Raw genomic sequence first — 18,577 nt, 5'->3', positions numbered from 1 at the left:
GTGGAGCAGGGGGAGCAAACATCTATGTGAGTGAGGAGCGGATATTCTTACCGCTCAGCTCCGTTCACATGCTCTGACTTTGGGGTCACATTGTTCCAAGCTCCAAATTGCGAGTTTCATTGTAAATGAACGCACCGAAGGGGCGACTGTCACTCCCCAGGGTCCTCAAGAGGAACGAGTTGCTGCACATGCGTCAATAACAGTGCGGATGATTTCAATTCAAGAAAAAAAGAAACAAAATGAAGAAACAAAAGACAATTATACAATTGAAAAATAATTATTCCAGACAGTTTCATAATATATGGCTGGTGTAAATCAGGTAGGCCTTTGTTTAACAATTTTGTTGTTGTTTATCCATGATTTTAAAAAAAATTGGCTTTTTAGTGCAAACTATTGGCCCATAGGGTATTACAAAAGTAACTACTTGAGTGCTAATTAATGCCCAAATTACTCAAAAATAACTTATTGAGTTGTAATCATTTTTGACAGCTTGGTCCCCCGCAGTTCAAAAATCCCATCTGCGCCACTGATGAAATGTGTAGGTGACCGGATGGGGTTGTATAAGCTTACTGTTGAAGTTTCAATATTTTGTATAGTAAATTTTTTGCAGTTGGTTGGGACCTCACATACCATCTACGATACCACCACTTTCACTTTTTCTGCCATGATCTTAAGCTAAAAAAAAAAAAAAAAGCTAACTTCTTCTATTCACCCCATATTTACCGTTTATCAGAGTCCTTTTGTTTACATCCTATAATTTCAGCAGCAGGATCCGGTCTGAGTGATCAGATGTGCCCCTTGTGGAATCCTCCAGTAACACTGAGAACAGAGACGGTTGCTTACGTGACCACAAGGTGAAACAGCAACTGTATTCTCAGCCTTGGGCTACTACAAATAAGCGGACTACTATGGCATACTTTAAGAGAAAACCAAGCTGACATTATGGGAGACGGAATAACCACAAGATCGCTTTGAGAAAAAGATGAACATTTTTACCAAGACAGCACTAATTAGACTTTGCTTTATTCTGATGGTTGTTTCCCTGCTCTGTAATGGGTGTGTTTATGAACCGTTAGCTACTTCTATGTTACTGTAGGCTCTGTACACTGTAAGAAAAGTCAAACACATTCAGAAACATCCTCCGACTTTAGTCATAATATAGTTAATAATATATAATATAAATAAAAACTTCATTCATATAGCACTTTTCTAAACAATGTCACAAAGTGCTTAACATAGCAGCAGAATTACAAAGAAAAGAAGGGACACAGCCAGATTAGCAGCAATAGAAAATGTAATATATTAATCAGACTATACCAAAGGCCCTCCAGAAAAGGAAAGTTTTGGGGAGGGATTTAAAGGTGTCAGAACAAGTTGTATGTCTGAGTGCAGCAGGCAAAGAGTTCCAAAGGTGGAAGATCTAGGGATAGCTAGAAGAGCACCATCTTTGGATCTCAGTGGTCTGGAGGGCACATACCCACATGAGATGCATGTTTAAGGCCATTTAAGGCTTAACTGCCAGCTTAAAACTGTCTGGAACAGATGAAGAGGCAAGAGAAGAATTACAAATCTTGAAGATAATAGGGCTGACTGTGGGGAGAGCTACTTTGAGCAGCCAAGTAGGAAAAATATCCAAAGTGCAGGAGGAGTATGTCATACAAGACACTGTAACACTGAAAGAGAGATTTGTTGAAACTGTATAATGGCGCATTTCCACTAGCTCGGCACGGCTCGGTTTGGTTGTTTCCATTTACAATCGAGTATCACTTCGTGCCTCCTGGGCGGGGTCGTCGTAACATGGCTGCGCGACCAGAACAACAACAACAACAACATACGAGGAGGATAGCATGGAGGACATTGAGGCGCTCGTGTTGCTGCTCACCCTGTGGCTTTTTGTCGCACAGAAGGCAAGAGAAGAGAGCCAGAGAAGACTCCTGGCCACCAGACAAAACAGTATTGAAAAGTGACGACACTCATCGGCCAATCAGTGGAAGGCAGTCGGCTGACGTCACGTTTTTGTAACGCTTCGGCCAGCTTGGAACCAGGGCTGAGGTGATACAGAAAATCTACCCGGTTGCAGGTACTGCGTGCTGGTGGAAACACGCCATTAGTGGCAGAATTAACATGGAGAATAGAAATCTTTCAAGAATCAGGCTGGATATGAGTTCTGATATTTTCTACTCTATAAAAAAAAGAGGGGAATTTTTCAGGCAGATGCTTGAAAGGAAAGAGTGGTTCCGTCAATAACAGTTTTGATTATATCAAAACAGTATTCTACGGTTATAATTGTTATCGGATATCAACTGTAAGAAGTGAGCTGATCGTGCATCTTTAACAGATTTCAGATAAATTAGCATTAGATTCTTAAGGGCATTGTGTGTTCCCTCAGATTTGCTGGCCCTCCATTGATGTTCAAATTTTTGAGTCGTTTTAGGGCTCAAATGTGATTATTGATCCAAGGGGTATAATTAGATTTTTTTGTTTCCTGGGTTTAAATGGGTCAATGCTAATGTGAATTAACATGGTTTGAACTATTATACAAATTATAAAGCCACTCCAAAGCATACATTTCCATCTTTGGTCAGTAATTCCTTGCCTCAGTCTACGTATTATCATGATTTTTTTTTAGGATTCTTCCTGTTAAATGACAGTTCTTCAGTATGGGGGTGGCTGTAGTTCAAGAGAAAGAGCAGTCGGCTACCAATTGGAAGGTCGGTGGTTTGACTCTTCTTCGGGGCACGTCAAAGTGTGCAAGAAACTGATCCCCACATGCATTAATCAGTGTACAACTCTGTGTAAACGTGTAGAAGAAAGCACTCTGTAGTCCTGTATGGACTAAGATGTGCTGTAGGAGTGTGTGAGTGAATGTGGCATGTAGTGTGAAAGCGCTTTGAATGGTCAGCTAGACTAGAAGTGCTATACGAGTACAGTCCATTTAGCATTTACCATGAAACAGAAATTTGATGATGTCACTCAGAAGTGCACTGTCCTACACAACTCCATTTGTAATGATTGCTTACAGTACCGGACTGATAAATTCACTATTGACTCGTGTTCACATTGTTACCAAATGGCTGTTTAGATTAATCAATCTCTGCATCCTTCAAGCACCATGCCCAACGAGCTGGGGCCCGAAAGCCTCTGCTTACTTGGAGATTGAATGTTTTTCCTTCTTCTTCCGTTCCTAAATAAATTTTTGGGGGCCTGAACATGCTATAAAAACTGCTGCATGCCCCCAAGGGAATGCGTAAAATGACATATTTTGGGGGGAAATTGCCTCCACAGCCCCATCTTGGTAGCTCTGTACCAACAACTCCTGGAATTTAATAAAACTTGGCAATCTTTAACACATCAAGACAAAAAAAATCCTCTTGGATTGTTGTCCCAAACCTAACAGGAAATTGGCAGTTTCGATTCAAAGACGCTAATTTGGCACCTCACAAACCCCTCCTTGAGATTGATTCATATAGGCCTGCAAAATTCTCCATATGCTTTTTAAACATGTGTTATCAAACTCCAGAATTTTCGTCAATGTCCATGGGTTTGGCAGATCCTTGAAATTTGATGTTTGGCCATAAAATAGGGAGCTGAAATATCTGCCAAATTTTAGATTCAATCTGCACCAAACATCACACATATCATCATATCATCTGAACAGTTGTATTATATCAACATTTTTCCATCACCACAGTGCCACCCTCTAGCAACAGGAAGTCATATGTTTCCCTCTTGGATATATTACTAATGACAAATATTCACGAGACCTACTTTAAATCTACTCAGAAGTAACCAAGTACACTTTCTTTAGAAAACTGAGCTTTCGGTGAAGGGTCAATCTGAATGGCGCCAAATTTGCAGGGTTTGATCACTCTTACAAATAAGCATGTGTCACGCTAACCTTTTACGTCCACTGATATCACAGGAAGTGATATCTTTTATATTTTGACATACAACTTCTGAACAGTTTACTCACTAAAAAGTTTGTTAAAATATGCAAAACCCTTTCCTGATGTAACCTTATTCAAACTGTGCATTTTCACAAAACCTATCCCTGGGGAATTTCATACCTTTCCACATATCTCAAGTATACAACCTCCGAGCTTCACCAATATTTGCAGGTTGGATAGACATTACGCACTGAATAAAAGATGACGCAATTTTTTTTTAGCAATGTGCCAAAATAGCTCAAGAACCTAAATGGCCTTCTACAATATTACAAAAATTCAGCCCCATCCCCTTGTTTACCCCCTAGGTATGATAACTAGCACATACATTTAACATGGCATGGTGTACAAAATAAGCCTCTTCGACCAATTGGCTAAAAATCAAACAGGAAGTCAGCCATTTCGATGTGGCCACGATGGCTACTTGAATTGTAAGGTGTCACCATTTCATAGGAAGGTGTTCATTTGATTTTTGATCTATTAGATTAAAGATTTGAGTCACTTCAACTTCAAATGTGGTCAAGCAACACAACACATTTATGATGTTTGATTGATCATAGCTTTAATGGATTTCATATGGGACAGGACATATACTGAATTTCTTGGCTGTCGTCTCTATTGAGCAGGAATTCATCCAAAAATACCTAACTTGAATGAAATGGGGATTGACCTGTTTGGCTGACAAAAACACCATTGGTATGAACTTTGCTTCAAGTCAGATAGGCCCAAGCCTGTCCACTTCTTTAAAAAAAAAAAAAATAAATACATTACACACATTTTCTTGATATTAACTAATTTACCTTTTTGTCCCTCTAAACATCCGCTATTCTTACTGTGGTTATTGTTTTGATGAGGACATACTGTATGTCTGGTGCAACAAAGCAGTTGGGATGAAAAATCAGTGACAGTTACAACAAGTTCTATAGTGCAACCTTGTTGAACCTTGTCTGACATTGTAGTGTGTGTACTACCATTTTTTCTGCCATCAGGCCATTTTTGTAAATAATACGGTTGTGGTAAAATGATACATAATGTTGTTGCTAAAGCCTGTATATCTTGCAAGATATCTGTTGTTTTTCTGTAATCTGTTGGCTTTCATAAGTACGTTAGCCCATCCAGTCTGTATCAACATTAGCAATCACTAATGATCACAGTCCCATACTAAAGATAAAAACATTTTTTAAGCACCAAAGCCCCGCCCTGTCAAAACAGGAATTCATATGGTTTCAGCTATTCAAAGCTATTTCAGCTACTTCAAAACATATATTTCCAACGCTGGTCAGTAGTTCCTTAATCTGCACAGATCATGTTTCAGAAGATGGTGCCTGAAACCGAAAGTGGCAAAAACAGTACTTCCGGTACCGAAGCTGCAATAGAGACAGCTTGTTAACGGCTTCAACAGGACTAGAGTCATTGGTCTGCTTAAAATAAAGTTGTTTATACAGTTTGAACAAAAATGTAGGCTGTGCAACTAACTGCATTGAAGCGTTTTTTCTTACGGCTAGTTAAACTAGCCGCTAATGCTATTAGACTACTTCACTTTCAGTCTCGGTGGCTGTGCCTCATTTAGCAATCATGTAAAACCATTAGAGGTCATGCTTTGATTTTATTTTCAGCATCATAGCTTCCTTAACTTTTATTGACACAGCTTCTCTTCTCATGTTTAACAATAGCAACTACAGACAAATTGTAGATCAAGCCTAGGTATCTTATGGCCTGACTACGTCATACTCACGATTCTAGTCAGAATGTGAGTCTGATACCGCTGGATAGACTTTTGAGTATGGGGCGTGTTTCAACCGAACCAGGAGAAAAAATGCCTCTTCGCTCAATTGGATAGACCTACAACCAATCAGAGCAACGTAGTATGTGACGTAGATTAAACGACACACACTTGTTGTCAAAGGAACTCAGCTGCACGCACGATAAAAGCCTTTATCGCGTTCCTCTGTTCGTCTTTCAAAATGAATGCAATGTGGAGATCCTGTAGAACAGACTCGATGGCAGAATCTACACACCCTAGCTCTCCAGGGGCAGCCATGTTTGTTTCAAATGAATTCAAACCAAGCGCTCTTTAGTGACATAGTCGATAATGTCCCTGTTGATCATCTGTCCATCATCGTATAAAGCCCGCCCTGGCAATCTGATTGGGGCGACTGTCGCGATGTCGAGCATAGAGATTTCCCCAAATGAGCAGAGCCAGACCGAACTTCCCAACCAAATATTTTATGGGCGGGGCTAAGTTCGGCTGGCACCCAGGCTTGGTATCTTATCCCTGCACTAATGAAGCAATGAAACGAGCCCAAGTAATCATAAACACTTTGGAAGCCAGTTATCCCAAACTTTATGGTTTATAGGTTTTATGGTTTAAACTTTATACTTTAGTGACCTCTGAATTATTTGATTTAGAATAATACAGAAGAGGGGTAACTCAAAGAAAAGTGTGACCTCAAACCCATTTACATTGACAATGACAGTCAATCAAAGTAAGGTATTAGGATTATATTTGAGAAGTTGTATGATTATAGCCACAGCAACTTGCCTGACACTATGGTGTCATTGCTGCACTTTTGATTTGTATGAAAATGTATGTAGTGTATATAAATAACAGAAAATTTACCTTGTTCTGTCTGGAGGTGAATGTTGGACAGAAGGCCTTGCAGGATCTTATTGGTCCAAACACCGTCATACTGGCCCAGGGAAGATAGTAGGGAGAGCTGGGTGATTCCATTCTCCTGAAGTTTGCTGTGTGCAAACTATACACAGTAGGAAAACTATTACCACATAGAAGCACATGAGTACCTGAAGTTTAAGTCAGTTTAATCAAAATTTTGGTGGGTTTGGAATGCAAATATAACAGGGTATCCCCAGGTTTGACCACATGAAATTTAAGACCTTTTTAAGACTTTTTAAGACCACAAAAAATGAAAATTAAGACTGGGGTCGCGACCCTGGGGGGTTCGATCCCCTTTAGGACACAAAACACCACGTACACAAATCAGTTTAAAATATGTTATTTCACAGGTCATGCAGAGCAGTCACTGTACATATTGTGGATAGGTCAAGTAATTGAAAACACATATGCTTAAAGTGTACTTTTGACTACTGTACTTAGTACAAAGTACAATATTTTCGGCGATTTAAAATGCGCTTCATTGCATTGTCATGCGTTTTGTCCCGAATAAATACCGCTAACGAGAGAAGTTGTCCTCCTGTGATTCACCGATTCATACGAGTTTTACAAAGCTGCCGTCAACATTCACCACTGACCTCTCATGTCACAGAAATAAGCCACTAAGCACGCTGTAGCACACCAAAATACATCGCCATTTTCTTTGTAACATAAAGCACTGTTGTCATCTTAGCATTAGTCGGAACTGCTTCAGAACAGCTACGTAAAGCTACTGTTGTGATCGATAACAAAATGGCATTCCATGTTCATTGCTACTGCTCGCAAATATATCTGCTATGGCCAAGTTCAGCAAAGAAGGGTTGACGTTCTTGAGCTAGCTTAGCATGTTTTGCGCTCCTCATGTCCAGGGCAAGGTGAACTAATGTTGTAAGTTTGAATTGTTTACGACAGCACTTACATCTCGCCTCCACGTCAGTCTCCGGGGCCGCGAGCAACCAGCTGCTGTATTTTGGATCACTTAGCCATTGCGGGTTGAATTTGCACTTTCCCATCTTCGAAACAACTGACCACCAACTGCCGGGCGGGTTGGCTCACGCGCGCTGTCACTGTCACTGTCATTGTACTCACGAACTGTCAGGCTAGCCGAGACCTGTGTGCTCATGCTCCATATTCACGTTCGCGCGCTCTGTTATTCATGTTTGACGTTCATGGGGCTGTGGTTCGTTCACGTTTTCTGCGTTGCTCGTAATTCGCTACAGATCGGTTGAGGGGGAAAAATAGACCAGAGAAATTTAAGACCTATGTATGACATTTTAGACCCGTGACACACATTTAAGACCTTTTTAAGGCCTAAAATCGGGGGAATTTTTTTAAAGACTTTTTTAAGACTTTTAAGACCCCGCGGCTACCCTGTATAAAACAACATTATGAGAGCGAAATTACTCTTATTAAAACTGAGAATTTAAACTAGTGCTGGGTGCTCAACTTTTTTTATACGCTTAGGACAGCAGCAAACAATTATTTAGGTACTCGAGTGTTCTTCTTCTTAAGCAGTGGAGAGTCAAAAATTTACTGAAATTAAAGTACTGAAGTACTTACTTTAAAAAATACTTAAGTGTTCAAAAGTACAAAGTACATTTTCTAATATCAGTACATTGCTGTACTGTTTTTTCTGAGTGCTTTTACAGAGCCATGTAGCTCTCCAGTATGATGTAGTCGTAGCCTCTGCAGAAAACAGCCTTGCAGTCAAATCCAGTTTTCCGCTGAGATCTTTTTACACCACTCTGGTGTGGCCAATCGCATTTTAGGAAAGAAAAACGGAAACAACGGATTACAAAGCCTAAAAGAAACGAGCAAGGACATGCTTCCTAAAAATGTAGTGGAGTTGAAAGTACAATATTTGTCTTTGAAATGTAGTGGAGTGAAAGTTTCCAAAAAAAAAATAAAAATACTCAAGTAACAAAAATGTTAATAAGTACAGTACTCAAGTAAATGTACTCCATTACTGCCCACCACTGATTTTAAGTAATTAGTTCTTGAGTACTTGGCTCTTGTTATTGTATTTTTTGAGTTCTTTACAAGTGTCCATTTAAACAAGCGAGCCTACTGGTTTAGCTACATTAAAATCTAACGTGAAATGGACTGGATGTGTAAACTGCATGCTTTGTGCTGAGATTAATTTACTTTTTGCCATTGTGGTGAGCTAATTCGGTTTTACAATGGATAAACTGTACAGTATATATTTTTGTTTGTTTGAAATGGTCCAAGACGTTAGACATTTTTCATCTTTTTCTCTGATTGTGCTCATCAGTTTCCTCCATCACACCATCAAACGAAGTCTGCTACTGTCAAAAGGATCCGTGTCCACATAACATTTTTCCCCCATCTGAGCTCCAGCGTCTTCTCTCATTTGTTCCTAATAAGGAGAGTTAACACAGCTGCATGCGACTGCCTTGGCGAAAGGAGCTCCACCTGGCATCTTATTCCAAGTAAGCCTTCAAAAGCTTTCAGTTAAAAACTGTCCCTTGTTTAACCTAAAATAGTCCTGGAACCAAACTCCCTGTAATAGGAGCATAGCTTTTTCACAAGATGATCATATTCTGAATCTACGACTGATTGTGTCATGCACTCACAGCCATTGTGCATTACTCTTATGGCCATAAGATTGAGTTGTATCAGTCTCATTTATTGAAAACATGAAGTCAATCAATGGGAAAATATGTGATAAACAAATAGTGTACTGAAAAATAAATAATACTAAGCAAAAGAGAGTCATATCCATTATAAAACAGCTGCTGGAATAGCTATGAGTTGACGTGATATTGTTATCATAGAAATACAAAGCGCTGCTGCGTAAGAGCGCCTTTTGTTTTCAAAGAAATGCCGGTATAATAAGAACCTGTACCAGCAGGCTGTGCTTCCCTGCTCCCTGCCAGTGTTTAGCATGTTGGTGACAGTAATAATTATCGGCATGAAACACAGTGACCACTGTGCAGAACATATTTGTGTAGATTAAATGAAACAATAAATTGCATCAAGGAACTTTTGTAATTGAGTTATTCGTGGAATAATTTCAGCCCTAAATACTAGTGTAGGACGGTATACCGATACTAGAAAGGTATCATGATACCCTGCCGCAAAAAAATGATGCGATACGTTCTTTTTTTAAAATAACGTTCTGTGTCTGTGCAAAGAATTCAAAGACCGACAGGTTAGCGAATGTGACTGAAATCACCATCAGCCCTACACAAACAGCTCCTTTCTTATCGAGTGTATGAAACAACATTTTTTCCCACACTTGTCGATTTAGCGACTGCAGGCTATTCATACCATAGAGCCTTTATCATTCTCAACTGGTTAGCTTATGAAAGGGTATGTTGTTCACGCTAGTAATGTTGACTTAAGCATAACTTGCAAACGCTATTTAATATTCTATCAGTTCTGGTAATGTCACGGCATATATGCCGTTTTGTTAATAATTATTTCTAGGTGGACATTTCAAATAAGTGACATATTGCAGAAGTTCAGAGGTTGAGAGAGAGTGTATTTGGGATTTAATTGTTCATGAGGAAAGCAATAATTTTACTTTTGTTAAAGCATGTTCAGTAGCTATTTATTTAGGCAATTATATTTTTTAAATTATTTATTCTGAGTGTAAAGGTTGAAATACTTCACTGCAATTCTCTGGCGTACGTTTGTCCACCATAGTGTCATGGCATATACCATGCAGTGGCAAGTTTTGTTTTATTTAGTTTAAAATAAAATAGCATTTTAAATGTGTAAGTCAGTCATTAATGTGTTCACTGTTCAAACGTTGATATTGGACAGAAAAGTAGCTTGTTAAGCAAAAGCCAATATGCTAACAGAAAAGATTGTGCCCATACTTGCCCTGTAGTAATTTGCTCAAATAGCAGGAAAGGAGCAAGCTGCTGAAAATAAACCATAGTGAGACCAAGCTGGACCATTATTCATCTCCAGATTTTCTTTAGATTTTCGCCGTGGTATCGGTTCAGTATCGAGGTATTTATGGCAGTTATCGTATCAAAGTCAAAATTTTGGTATCGGAACAACACTACTAAATACATTCAATATCAAAAAATAGATATAGTTTATATCAATGCTTAGATAACTGGTTTCCCCTGTAAAGCAGAGTCTCCACACTCAGTGTGGGCACACCACTGCCTTCGCCTTGTGTTTATGAGCGACACAGTGAGTCGCTGCTATAAATCCTTGTCATTGTTGGAAACACTGATAAATGTATGTCACCCGTCTTTTCTGCAACTTCAGGCCGACAGTGGTTGATGGAGCAAATTTAGTTTTTAGTCAGCTTTAGTAAAACATGTAGAAGCAGACATTTTTAAATCTGAGATATTTCAGCTTTTAATAATAGAATACAAAAGTTAGACATCTACATAGCCCTTTTTCCATCAGATTCTGTAGCGAATTAAAAGTTATATCGCATTACTTTGTTGCGATATAAGATGCGTTCGGTTGGTTTTCCATCAAACAGGACAATTCTAGCGAAATAAAATGACATCACCGGAACGTGCTGATGCGCATTATTCTGACTCGACCAGATGATTTTCCATTACAAAAGTGGCGAATTGTAGCGAATTAGAATGCTCGGTAGCGGGAATTTAATTGATCGCGCTGTTATTGTCAGCCTCCTGTTATAACAGTTGCTATAACTTTCAAGGCTACGTACCTTTTCACCACCGGCTTTCGTTTTATTTATTAGGCTAGTTACTTATTTAGAGTTATGGACCGTAGGATAGGACTAAACATGCTGCTAGTGCTGCTATGTCAGCTTATAATAGCCGTCAGAAATTTAAGAAGGAGGATGAGAGCGAGGCGAGAATTAATTATGCTGCTTCAGGACCTCCCGAATTGTGTTTAAAAAAAGCAGAGTCTCTGCTCTCGACCAGTTGTTTCTCTTTTCATCGGACATTGTTGTTACTAGTTGTTGCTGCTGTTTTGATACCGACAGGATAGGTGAAATGGAGCGGCTCAACAACAACATTCGAATCCTTGCGCTTTACCAATACCATCTGCGCATGCGTGGCTAATCTGAATCGCATTAACCTTTTCCATCACTTCTGTAGCGATACAACTTAGCCCTGAACCACCTATTTCGAGCGAATTGATTTAATGCAACAAAACGGGCGTTCTAGCGATCACATTAAAGCGAATCATGTCGTTGATGGAAAAAGGGCTATGATGTCAATAACTTCCAGAATATATAAACGTGCTGGATTGTTTATAGTGTTTTCTTATCTAGACTTTCAATTCTTAGCTTTCCAAGTCCACACTTATGTCTTTAAGTAATGACCTTTTTTTACCTGCACAGATGACTTGAATTCTTTCCATAAGCCATCTGGAATGTCCTTTACTGAGAGCAAAAGCTCTACAAAGCTCCTGCAAAAAAAAAAAAAAAAAAAACACAAAGTTGTTCACCGTCATGATATTGATATCTTTTAACAGCTGAGTGGCACAACACCAATAATAAGAAACCAGTGATTCTAATTTTCTAAAAAAAAATGTTACATCAGCTAACTGCCTCAATATACGTCATATAAATGACCAGGGACTTCGATCAACTTTTTTTTTTTTTTCATAGCACAGGCAAATTCCAAGATGATAATGCCAGGATTGATTGTTATCAAAATATGACAGTGATTCAGAGAACATACCACACAATTTTTGCATATAGACTGGACAGTATACTTCAGACAATAACACCAGTGAGGATCTTTGGGATGTGCAGGAGAAAACTTTACAGCAATACTGTTTAATCTCTAATGTTTAATACTGATTGAATAAAATATTAATGCAACTCTGGATGAAAATGAATGTTGTGATATTGCATAGGTTTAATGATTTTTTTTTCTTCTGTAAAATTTTTCATTTTACTTACAGCGAAAGCCTCTCAGCCACAAGAGGAACATTTTCACACTGCAGGGACAGATATGGAGATGCCTTGGCATAACTCAGCAGGGCAACTATGTACACCTGCACCACTGGCAAAGGCTCTTCCTCTATCCGCCAACACCCTGCAAACTCCAACAGCGTCTAAAGCAGAATCACATAATCACACAATCAGCCAGTTATCAATATGTAGTTATTATGTTGGACAGCTTTTCAGTGTACGTAAAAAATACAATTGGAAGGTTTCCAGCAGAAAATTACCCCTAAAGCCCCAAAAAATAGAGACAACATTTTTTAAAAATAGAAAGAAAGAAAAAATTAAAGTAGCAAGCAGCGATGAAGGCTGTTGCACATGGGCATCACTAGCCCTGGCAAAGACCCTGATGCTTGTGAATAGCTCTTAGACCAAAAAAGAAAAAAGAAAAAAAAGAATTGTTGGCAAAGGGGCAGCTATTTTCAATCAAATACTTGGCAGGTGATTGGATTAAATATTCATCTACAACCAGTGTTGTGCACGAACAAGCTTTTCTGAGAACGCTGAACTAAACGCAACATTAGGGATAGGTGATATGGACTAAAATATTTATCCTGATAATTTTTGGCATTAATCACGGTAACGATAAAATGATAAATAAATAAACACCAATTCAGCCTAATCTTTTTTACTATAAATCTATCACCAAAATAATAATAAAAGGCAACTAAACTCCATCAATTAAGTTCAAGTAGTACACCTGTACTGCAAAAATGTAGTGAGCGACACTTTCGACAGGCAAAACGCCACCGTCTCCGTTAATTCTTTCCACCGTTTGCTTTGATGATCATACGGTGTGGAATGAGCAAATGCATCGGCAAGTTTCATCTGAGTTGTTGGTTTCTTACTGGAGGCTTTGGATGAAATCAACGCTGCTTCTGCATCCTTGCACATTTTCACAGCTATACGTCATTAATGGGAATTTATAGTTTTTTTCATGGGATGACATATTCTTACCCTGGGGAATGTTTTTGACGATATATCGTAAATGATGACTTATCGCACATTGCTACGCAACGTATTTGCAAAAAAAGAACTTGAACTTGTTCAAATTATATGAGGTCCTACAACAGCATGTCGTTCTCACTGCCTACATTTTACCAGTGCTACACCTACTTCACACTACATTAACCATGATACATTGCACACTCTAGCACAACAACCCAGTTATTAGCAGAGCTCTAAAATGGCAACTGAAGGTAAAAGGAGAGAACCTGCAGACGCAGCATCCACATCACCTCGTGCTTATGATTATTTACGGGAATTTTACGTACTGTCAGCAAAAGATCTGTCAACATTAAAAATCTAACATTTCTGTGTTTAAAAAAACGTCAAAACATCAGCCTCGTCAACTTCCAATTTAAAAAGACATGGAGTTAAAGCATTGTCCAGTGTGAGAAAAAAATCTGCAAGTCATTGACAATCAAAAAGGGATAAGGTGCGATTTACCAGCAGCAAGTAGACAGAATAATTATGGACTACATTGTTGGAGAAAAAGTTAATCAGAAAAATAATTTTTTTCCTTTGTCCACACATCTGTTCCACGTGTCTGTTCATAATAATTCAAGATATGCATGCAGTGAATTTGGCTATACTCCTGCAGAAAAGGTTACGGGCAGCAGAATGTCTAGAATGTTTTTATAATGTAGTCCATAGCTTTAAAGCTTCAGACGGAAATAATCAAATCTTAGATGAACTGAGAATCAGGCTTGGAATTAGGCATGGGCCGGTTACCGGTTTCAAGGTATACCACGGTATTAAAAAGTCAAGGTTTCAAAACCACTAAAAGTTTCTGTCATACCGTCCCTGCGGTGTGAGCATTTTTTATTTTTTTTTTCCCTCATGCCGCATGCAACTTCAGCGTAGTGCCCTGCGCACCTCCGCTTGCTGTGAGTGACCAGCAGGGAGCTCTGCAGGCTGAATGATGGCTGAAGGAGGCGAGCCTCCCAAACTTTTCCCCGTCTGATTTTTTGTTGCCACGTAGTCGTGCACCAGTCAAAATTTGCACGGAGAATGACAAACAGGATGGACCAATTCGAATCCAGACTCAGCGAAGAAGTGCGGTACAGGCACCTGTACGACACTGCACTGAAACAACATAGTGACCACATCAACTCCCAGAACTCATTGACGGAGATTGGCAGAACTTTAGGGAATTTGCTGTTGTTTCACTCACTGGTGTTTACTGGAAGTGGCTTTGAGTATTATGAAAAGCACTATATAAAACCAATCTATTATTATTATTGCTGCATCCTGAAAGGCAACGATAATTCCCAAGTGTGTCCACTGAAGCACACTATTTCATAAAAAACAAAGAAAAGCTAACACAATACACTTAAAAGTCCTATAACAATATTCTAAGTACTATAACAGACTATCATGGTGATAACACAAGGAACATAATGCATGCCTATTAGGGCCGGCACGGTATATGTATTCGTACCGAACCGTCACGGTACGGGGGTCACGGTTCGGTACGCGCATTTCCACGCAGAATACACACGGTACGGAAGTTTTCTGAACGCGGAGCTGTTATTTTGCAAGAGTTTCCTTCAGGACCCATTTAAACACTGCCACATGCAAGCTCTGATTGGTCCGTAGAGATATACACTTTCGGACGTGTTTTATTTGGCAGCTCGTTCATGCTCGCACTATTTTCTTTTCGGTGGCGGAGTAATATCAACGAACATCCAGTCTTCAATAGAACTCAATGTCAAATAAAACAGAAGCAGTAGCAACTTTTCTCAACAAAATTTGATATGGATTACCAGTGCACACCAGTAACCACTCCGCCGAGTTGATGATTTTGAAAACGGACGTTTATGGTGCTTTTACGGAACTTTTAGGACATGCACATGACTTGCCATTCTGAAGCAGGTTGAGAAGAATCAAAATTAGGCAAATACCGGAGACAGCAGTAAAATTCAAAAAAGCGGTGAGGGGGGTTCTAAAACATTGCAGATGACTCATAAAAGAGGCTTTCTGTTGAAAATACTGCAGTTCCCCTTTAAAGGACAGACTGTATTTTTTTTTTAATTTATTTAAGAAGAATTCAGTCATTTTTTTAATTATTTACTTTAAATACATATTTACTAATGTTCTATTGTTTAAAAATAAAAGACTGTTCAATGGAAAAGATTTTTATTTTTCTTGTTTTGAAATACAGACATTCAAAATACACATTTTAGAGCTTTAATCATATTACCGTGAAACCGTCATATTTTTACCTAAGGTCATCATACCGTCAGAATCTCATACGGCCCATGCCTACTTGGAATATTCTTAATCAATTTACAAATGTCAGAAATCTATTTTCTATGCATTTACTGATATGGTGATATTAATGGAACACAAAAGTGGAGGTGGACAGCCCCGACAGATGCACAGGATGGCTGAGAAAGAAATTTGACTGGTACCCTCTGCATTGAAAGTTAGCATATGGAAGCACTTTGGCTTCTATGAAATTAACCTAAAATATTGTGGAGACATAAGACACCATATAACATTCCATCCAGGGGAAGATGTAAAAGACCCAGTTGTAGTTGCTGCACACCAGAGGCCCATTGAGTAAGCGAAGTCAAAGCTTCATTGCCACTTGAAGGGTAAAGCAAATAAACTATTGCAACTTCTAATGAAAGGATCTGCATCACTTTCCAACCAGGACTTTTGTGCTTTGTTGTGAAATTTGAAGCAGAGATACAATATCCTATTTCAAATATATTTTTATTGACACAGTGATCCCCACACACAAACAGTCACCGAATCTTGTAAGATTGCAAATTGGATACCTCTAACATGTTATGCTTGCTACATATCTATACAATATTATATAAATGTAACCACTGTACACACTTTATCACAGATTGTTATGGCTCATGTGCTCCAAACAATGAATTAGTTATTATATTGCCTATTGCACATAACAGCAGAATGTTTTTTAGAATTGTTTTTTTCACCCCAATTATTCAAAATATCTATATATTAATTTATTGAAAGTAGGCTACTAGAGCAAAAAAAACTGCCTTTCTGATCAGGTTACAACAACACAGCAGCTCTGAACTAACAGTGCAATAGTATGCGTTCATTCATTCATTCATCTTAAAGTATTGGTGAAATAAAGACAGATAATGCCTTATTTGGAGGCTGTATTGTCAATGCCCTATTCTCTCCCGTTATATGTATATACGCGTATCTCGGGTAACCTAAATATCATCCGAAGGATGCCGACTTTCACCAAACTGTTATTGGTGAGTAGATGAAAATAGTGTAAAATAAATAAGAGAATTACGTGTTGTAAGAGTTTTTAACCATTTTTTAAAGGCGTCCACAGAGTCAGCTAAACTATATTGCAGTGGGAGATTGTTTCAAAGTCTTGATGCCACAGACTGAACGTCTCTGTCCCCCCTCGTCTTTAATCTTATATGAGAAACAACTAACAAAGTCTGTGGTTGAAGCCTACTAGCAAGCAGTGTTTCTAAATAAAAGCTCTTTTCACTCGGCACATACACATTAGAAACTCACAGGGCCACAACATGTATATCCTTGCAGATTTCTTGATAAAGCTGACTCCACATGCTACGACAAAATTCGGGTCATAGATAACAACAATAGACACGTCACAAAGCGCCACCAATTAATTTCGCCAGCCTGAGAACTACAAAGAGATCCTGCACACGTGCACGCGCAGTCAAACATAAAAGACTAGCATTAAGCTAACTCCAAGCAGAAACGGTTGGATGGTGCACATTGGTGTAGCTGGGATAATGGGCAGGTGTTATGCCGAGAAGTGCATGCCTGCCGAGAAATTTGTTTATCTGATTGAATTAACAGATGCGAATTTCAACAGGTCCAAAATTGTCTCCAAAATTAAAATAATCACATTTCAGAGTTTTAGTTTCATTTTTAGATTATTTCATTTAGGCTATACAGAGAAAAGATTGATATTCATAGAAAATGTCTCCAACAATCTTTCGGGCTTACTACATAAGTGTTCGTCGCGACCGTTACTTGGGAATAGTTGAACAATAATATAATAATAGGTGAAAGAGATGCTCTAAACTGTACAATTGTCGGATTATCATAAGTATTATTGAGTTATTCATCTACATGAAGAAATGAGAAAAAAATGAACGAATGAAATACCATTGTCAGCTGTAACTTTATTGGATAAATATAATAATCCACACCTGAAACGGCTTACGCGCGCTCCCGCGAATGGGGATGCATTTCTCGGCAGGCATGCACTTCTCGGTATAACACCGGGCAAATATAACCCCAAACCCTCTATTGAGACCTGTCTCCGGTGTCAGAAAAAAAAGAATAAAAAAATCGTCAATTATCTAAAGCAGAGAACACCACGATTAGCTTTCCCCGACATACACAGCTTCCAACAAGCGTGTGCAACGAGCTATGGCAACGGTTAAATCATTTAATATCAGCATTCAACGTCACCGATTTGTAGCCCTAGTAGCTTCTAACTATGTTCGTATACTGTAATATTAGCAAAATGAACAATAATATTAACCACTCAATATGCTTGTGTATAGCTCAATTTTGAAAGTAACCCTTTCACTTGATTATCCAGTAGCCAAGACAGCAATGGTATTTTAGCTAGGTGGCTAGTTTGTTTGCAAAATACGTGAGGAAAAAATAACTTACCCTACAAAACTCCTGACAATATTCTGAAGAAGACTGGAATGGAGAGTCGACGCTCTTTGTAACTGCGACTTCTTTAAGTTCTTCTAACCGCTGTCTGAGTTTGCTTATCGTTTCACTGAAACCACTAGCAGGATTGCAGTCCTGCTCGGCCTCCTCGTCCGCCATCTTCACACCCTGCTCCAGCGCGTACGACTAACGCGTAATTACAGAATGTGACGTGATCATTACGTGATGACGCGACAGTTGGACTATCTTATTTACAGGGGCTTTCTTGGGTTCTTTAAACATAATACATTAAACTGCATGCTTTACGACTGATTTTCTTTTGACTAATTTATCTCACAGCAAACCATAACCTTCAGTGAACCTTAGAAGAACATTCCT

At 38.8% G+C, this 18,577-nt stretch overlaps 1 protein-coding gene across 2 annotated transcripts in view; it reads right to left on the bottom strand.

Moving 5' to 3' along the window:
- The window catches only part of LOC142375302 (zinc finger protein 292-like), a 38,144-nt gene extending 19,767 nt beyond the window's left edge, over nt 1-18,377 (bottom strand). Inside the window, exons 1-4 of one of the 2 annotated variants that reach the window (XM_075459287.1) lie at nt 18,194-18,377; nt 12,491-12,645; nt 11,916-11,991; nt 6,565-6,700 (exon numbers count right to left, since the gene is read on the bottom strand). In XM_075459287.1, the coding sequence (XP_075315402.1) occupies nt 6,565-6,700; nt 11,916-11,991; nt 12,491-12,645; nt 18,194-18,358 (532 nt within the window). In that variant the 5' untranslated portion in view covers nt 18,359-18,377. Of the gene's footprint in view, nt 1-723; nt 814-6,564; nt 6,701-11,915; nt 11,992-12,490; nt 12,646-18,193 lie in introns of those variants that run through there. The other variant, XM_075459288.1, reaches the window with a different exon arrangement.
- Between the last annotated feature and the right edge of the window lie 200 nt (nt 18,378-18,577).

The sequence above is a fragment of the Odontesthes bonariensis genome, chromosome 24 (genome assembly GCF_027942865.1).
Source record: "Odontesthes bonariensis isolate fOdoBon6 chromosome 24, fOdoBon6.hap1, whole genome shotgun sequence".
NCBI lineage: Eukaryota > Metazoa > Chordata > Actinopteri > Atheriniformes > Atherinopsidae > Odontesthes > Odontesthes bonariensis.
This window is presented reverse-complemented; position numbering and strand designations above follow the sequence as displayed.